The 6,847-nt window shown below is 40.8% G+C and overlaps 1 protein-coding gene across 1 annotated transcript in view; it reads right to left on the minus strand.

Annotated features, from left to right (window-relative positions):
- Positions 1–1,158: 1,158 nt before the first annotated feature.
- Positions 1,159–6,847, minus strand: part of CSRP2BP (CSRP2 binding protein) — a 33,037-nt gene continuing 27,348 nt past the window's right edge. Inside the window, exons 8-10 of the mRNA XM_006902460.1 lie at positions 6,026–6,201; positions 2,724–2,914; positions 1,159–1,332 (exon numbers count right to left, since the gene is read on the minus strand). Of these exons, the coding sequence (XP_006902522.1) occupies positions 1,159–1,332; positions 2,724–2,914; positions 6,026–6,201 (541 nt within the window). The remainder of the gene's footprint in view (positions 1,333–2,723; positions 2,915–6,025; positions 6,202–6,847) is intronic.

Genomic DNA, 6,847 nt, shown 5'->3' on the forward strand with positions numbered 1-6,847 from the left:
CCTGGACTCAGTTTCTTCAGTTGAAAGATTTTTTAAAAAGTTCCTTGAACACTGTATGAAATTCTTTCAACTGAAGCTTCTAGAACAGAAGTTCTTAACCAAGCCTATGAGTCCCTGATCAAAACTTTGAATGCACCATGGCAGTTTATAACACGAGAGTATTCCATTTTCTTCAGCTTCTCAGAGAGCTCTGTGTTCCAAAAAAGGTTAAAAACCAATGTTCTTCATTAAAGGGAGAAACAGGCTAGAAATTCTGACAAAAATTATCAATAAATCTTTTGCAAAGGGTCTGTATTTGTGAGTATCTGACAATTTTGGAAAAAAATGACAGCCATAACATTATCATCTCCAATACCCAGATACACTCACCCACCCACCAACCAACCAAATGAGTCTTGTTATGTCCAAGGCTAGCTCTCCTTTTCTCTGCAATCCTCCTCATGGCTCAAATATCCTGCTAAGAGCAAGGCCCACAGAGGATAGAGCACCTGGTGTAAGGCTGTTCAACCACTCCAGCCCCAACCAGTTTCCACAGGCACTAGGAGAACAGCCTGTTTCCAGGCTCTTGGTCAAGATGTTAAAAGGCAGAATAGGTGAAGCAATGTGGAGATACAACTACTTCCTTTCACTGCCTGTGACCAGCACTTTCTGTATCCCCTGAGAACACTGACAGTGGCTGGGAATGGAGCTGGAATCCCTGTCCTTAAATCAGCACACACAGGTTCTTCTGGCAAGGCACCGGGCACAGCATACCTCCTGTAGGGAAAGTGCCTCTAGGACTTGATGTGAAATCTTTAACAGCTATTCATTTCCTTGTCCATTAGGACAGAAGAATTTTATTTCATAAAGAATATGAAATTAGACGTTCTTTGACTCTCACAAATAATCAGGCGGAAGGTCGGTTGCACCATCTGGTTGAAGTGAGGCGTGGAGTCCCAGATGCTGAATAAACAGTATCAGAGTGTTATTTTGCAGCAGGTCTGCTCCTACTGCTTCCCCTGACCAACCCTTTTTCTCACCTCAATTCAGAGGCTTGACTGAACGTCTAATCATAGTGAGGATGAGAATCCACACCACAATGAAAGCAGTAACAGCCTACAGATATAAAACCTCTTTTCTTCCAGCAGATGAACTTCTCTGTGAAGAGCTGTATTCATATCAGCGACGGAGCCTCAGAAAGAATGCGTGTTTACACTCCTTACTCTCCAAGGGGTAATATTTATCATAAAAATCTAAGACATATTCTTCTGTCTTGAATCCAAATTTCTGGTACAGCAGCATAGCAGGGTTGCTTGCTGAGACGTGAAGAGTCACATCCTTGCCCATGCAAGTCTGCCAAAAGAGAGGGACACACAAGATGAGAATGAAAAGGCCTGAAGGGAAAATGAGTAAGTGAGACATTTTCTAAGTGTAGGCAGTCAGGATGGAAACCAATGAAGTCAGGGGGCTGAGGATGAAATAGTGCAACACCTAGAGGGCCAATGACATTTACTCTTATCAAAACACTCGTAAGATGGAGCTAAATGAGCAGGCTGGTTGAGTTTTTTCTATCTGTAGCAATGGAACAAGTGGAATATTTTACTATCAACAATGTTATTTTATTTAAAACTCAGTTAATATTTAAATATATAAGCATACAAATACCACCCATCTGTAACAAACCTGCAGAAAAGAGAACAAAAAGCTGTTTTTAAATTTAGATGCTTTCTTGTATCCCCAATATCCCCTCCTGGGTCTACTAGGAATGATGTAGACAGTGACTCCTGAGACTTTATAAAAGTCCTTCTGAATTCCAAGCCCATTATACACCCCTAAAGTTGGCAGGACTAGCTTTTTCAGAATTAAGATTTAGAACCTTAGATGATTTATATTTTCCTCTGTATTTCAACTCAATACAGTGAGCTGAGTGACAGGAGTAACTGAGAGAGACTCAGTGGAGAACAACGTGAGGAAGCATTTCTGAACCACCACGTCCATGATTTACAGAACCACAGCCTAAAGAACAAGAAGGGAGTCTCCAGGCTGTTCATGCTCAAGGTTCCAGCCCACATTTGGAAATTCTGGAACATCTGCCATTAAAAACTGGAAAAAATGAACATTTTATCATTTCCATCCTGTCTTAAAAATGGAATCCTGTCCACACAGCCCACACCAAATGGCATCTAAGTAAATTATCAGACAAATTCTGGTGTTTTACTGACACTAACTATAAAAGTATGGCATGTTTTTTTTAAAGACGATACAGTTATATATCAAAGGTTGAATATCCTTCGAATAGTGTTTTTAGAAGGTTTCTATCAGGTTATATAGTGAAAAAAGTACTTTAAAAAAAGGACTTATTGACATGGTTCTGCTAAGATGTATAAACATTCTCAACAACGGAAACCAAGTAGCTGCAGTGACCAGAGCGGAAGAGAGAGAACTCTAGAGCAGGAGCAGTTAGAACATGTAAAGCACAGTACTCCTAGGCCTGATTTTCAAGGTCTCATTTTATTTACCAATAGGTTTCTTTAACATTTGAGTCTGAACAGTAATCTTATTATGGGGGGTTGGAGATTGTTTTGTGTTCAATAACCTCAGAAGTGAAGATAAGCTTTTCACTTGGTTTGAGGGAGCCCATTCCAGTGGGTCACTCTAGGAGTGACCAGCCTCATCTTGTTCCCCTAAATCTCCCAAGCAGCCCAGACACACACAAGCTGCAATCATTAGTGCTAGTGACCAACCTGAATGAGATGGTAAATCATGAAAGTTGCAATGCCTGCTCTTCTCCACTCAGGATGGACAAACAGGAAGGAAATGTAAGCTTCATTGTATTTCACATCAGGAACCATGAAGCCAAAGGCAATGATGACTTTTTTATAAAGGACAACCACACTGAAGTCTGGATACTGCAGGCATTCAGACAGGTCGATGCCTAAATAAAGGAAAAAGGTAGAGACTCAAATTGTGGTGCCTGCCTTTTGGAATGAAGGAACCTAAGCTGTTCATTTTGTACTCACAGACACACCTGCATGCTTAAAACCACACATGAGGACCAGAGATTACCAGATATACCGCGTAATTTAATCATAAAAATAAAAATGAACTCTAAAAAATTAACATAGTCTTTTCTAAGCACACATTAAAAGTTGAGAGGCAGAGGGAGCTAGGGTGGCCTAGTGGCAAGAAGCTACACTGCAATCCCCAGAGGTACATAGCTAGAATCCACCAGATGCTCTGCTGTAGGAGGGACAACCTCCTCCTGTACCAATCAGATCCAATTTGATGGTACACACACACAAAATAATAAAATAAAAAAAATTAATAAAAAATTTTTTTAAAAAGTTGAGAGGCAGGAGACAGTGGGTAAGCAGAGAACACACAAGTTGAAAACTGGCTGTGAACTTGGTGACAACCATGTGTGTCACTAGAGGTACATTTCTAAATGCATCAGGGGCTCAGATTTTGCAACATTTAAAATGAGGCACAGTCAAGCCTCACAGAGCTGTGTAAAGATTCTGAGTACTCGGCATGCTGTGAGCTTTACTTCCTACACATACAATCTATACGTTCTTTTGTATAAATACTTTTCACAATAAAGTGAAATTAAAAAATGATTCTATGAATAAAGTATGGAAGACACCTAGCATAGGATCAAGAGGAAGTGGGCATTCCCAAAATGCTCTTTTCAGCCCCAGTATTGTTGCTGTTAGGTGCACGGAGTACGACTCACAGCGACCCTATGAACAAAAGATGTGAACCTAGTCCTGCCCTGTGTGTTATCCTCACATTTCCTGACACACAAAGGCAAATTCCAGCAGACACCCTGACAACCCACCTGGTTGAAGGTATTTCTCCCCTTCGCCAACCCTCCACCCTTCCCAACATCATGGCCCTCTCCAAGGAGGAGTGCCTCCTAGCAACGTGTCCAAAGTACGTGAGGCAAAGCCACATCATTCTTGCCTCCAAAGAGCACTTTGGCTGTACTCTCTCCAAGATGTATCTGTTTGTTCTTTTGGCCATCTATGGAATATTCAGTGATCTTCTCCCACACCACAGCCTCAAAGGTGTCAATTCTTTTTCTGTCATCCTTATTCACTGTCTAAGTCTCGGATGCATAGGTAGTAACTGGAAAGACCATGGCCTGAATCAGACATACCTTAGTTCTCAAACTGACATCACAACTTTTCAATAATTTTGGAAAGGTCCCTAACTGCAGATTTTCCCAGTCAATCTGTCTCCTTATTTCCTGATTGCTCATATCAGGGTGTGAACTGTGGATCCAAGCAAGTTGAAGCTGTTGACAGTTTCAATCTCCTCTCCAACCATTATGACACTGTCTACTGGTCTAGTGGTAAGAATCTTTGTTTTCTTGATACTGAGACACAATCCATACCGAGGCTGTATAACAAGTCCTTCAAGTCCAGCCTTGGACACATTCACCAGTCTATGCAAAAAAATTTGGAGGACAGCTATCTGGCCAACAGATTGGAAGAGGTCCATATTTGTTCCTATTCTCAAGAAGGATGATCCAATTGAATGTGGAAATTATCGAACAATACCACTGATATCACATGCAAGCAAAATACTGCTGAAAATCATTCAAAAATAGCTGGAACAGTACGTAGATAGGAAATTGCCAGGAATTCAAGTGGGATTTAGAAGCTGTGGTGGCACCAGGGATAGCATTGCTGATGTGAGATGGATCCTGGCTGAAAGTAAGGAATATCAGAAGAATGTCTATTTGTGTTTTATTGACTATGTAAAGGCATTTGACTGTGTGGATCACGATAAATTGTGGCTGACATTGAGAGGAATGGGAATCCCAGAGCACTTGATTGTGCTCATGAGGAACCTGTACCTGGAGCAGGAGGCTGTTGTGCAAATGGAGCAGGGAAAGCACTGCATGGTTTGGAATTAGAAAGGGAGTACATCAGGGTTATATTCTATCTCCATACCTGTTCAATCTATATGCTGAGGAAATGATCCGAGAAGTTGGATTCTATGAGGAAGAATGTGGCATCAGGATTGGAGGGAGACTCATCAATAACCTGAATTATGCATATGACATAACCTTATATGCTGAAAGTGAGGAAGACTTGAAGCACTTGATGCAGAAGATCAGCCCCAGTAGGACTCTCACAAGTTGCTCTGCGGACACAGTCTCCTAAAGAGCTGTACTGCTAACACAAAGGTGGCACCTTTCTGGTGGTTCGAATCTGCTAGCAGCACCTCAGGAGAAAGATGAGCAAGCATCTCTCATGCAATTCAGAGTCCAACTCTCAAGAGGATGAGTGCACCTCCCACCAACTGCACGACAGTGTGATAATCAGCCCAATGACACAGCTCAGTTCTACTCTACATGAGATCTTTCCTAACAGCTGCATTTGACACGAATTTTGTATGCAAACAAATATAAAATAAAAATAAATTTTAAAAAACCTTTATTGGGCTTTTAGCATTATTTTTTCCTTTATGTTTCAATGCAGTACGGTGAGGCAGACCTACAATTTGTTTATACTTAAGAATTAGTGGCTCTGGTCTTCAGAAACAATTTGCTAATGCAGATGAAAGTAACAGATCATATCTAGTTTGCTCTTATTCTCAAAGTCTGTGGTATATAGTTTTAAAAATATACCTTTTGGCTGTAATATTATTCTTTTAAAATCGTTAAATAAAGCACAGAGAATCAACAGGCAAAAACTAAGTGTCCAAGCACACCAGAGTTATTGGTCTGTTTCTTTTTTAGATGTTACATGGTATCTAAACATATGGAAAAGCAAAACAGAATGAACTTTTATTCTGGAAGCAGAGACAAACAGGGAAGAGAATTAAAATACTGTCTATTATTTTAATTATTGGTGTCTTTGATTTTAGAAAAGTAAGATTTACTTACATTTTAATATTTCTATGTTAGTACAAAAAAAAATAAATGAAATCATGAGCAAAGGTCTCATGTTAGATAAGGGTTAGATGATATACACTAGTAGACAAAACAAGAAAGAATTATACAGAAAGTTGACCTTGTCTGGGGGAGTGAACATACCTGGCCAGAAAAACTCATGACACATGGAGTTGATGGTTGGGATGTGGTTTGGTCGAACATAGCAGTAATCAAGTGGTGCATCGGGCTCAGGTGTCCAGTGTGGCTCATGTCTGTGCAGGTGGGCGCGGATTTGGGACAGCAGCTGAAGTTTAGGAGGCTTTGTCTCATAGTCACGCCTTCAGGGCCACAGAAAATAAAAAAAGCTCAAGTGAAGTGAGATACACAGTATTATTCAAAATCATCTGTTCCACAGAAACTCTGATTTGCTTGAAATCTCAAACTCATCTAGCGTGCTAACTAAAATACTACTCAAATATGAAATTCTAAACTCACTCTAAATATTTGCTATGCCAAGTCTCTCTGTATCCACCAAGAGCTGTACTAGGCGCAGTGCTGCTGAGCATTCAATGAACATGGAAGAAACAGAGACAGCACCCTATCTGCACTCAGGAGGCTGGGACAGCATCTTGGCCTTCAGTGCAGCTGGAGCCCAGAGAGCACTCGGCTCAGCCAGGGCAGCTGGGCACCCAGAGCTGGGGGATATCTGGGTAGACCTGCAAATGGCCTTTCCGTGTTTGCCTAGGAATGAGTGCTGGTCAAGGACTATGAGCATGACTCTATACTCAGCAAGCCTGGCTTAAGAAGACAACATGATTTCTAAAACCCATGAGTTTCTTTAATAAGTTCAGCCCCCATTATATCATCCCAATAACAAAACTCATCATTAGACAGGTGTCCCACATTTTGGCTCTAAATACATATATGATGAAGACACTGTTCCCAACTCTCTCATTTCTTCATCTAACAGGGTACTAAATATAT

This window comes from Elephantulus edwardii, unplaced genomic scaffold (genome assembly GCF_000299155.1).
Source record: "Elephantulus edwardii isolate Elephantulus edwardi_28Jun2011 unplaced genomic scaffold, EleEdw1.0 scaffold00416, whole genome shotgun sequence".
NCBI classification, from domain to species: Eukaryota; Metazoa; Chordata; class Mammalia; order Macroscelidea; family Macroscelididae; genus Elephantulus; species Elephantulus edwardii.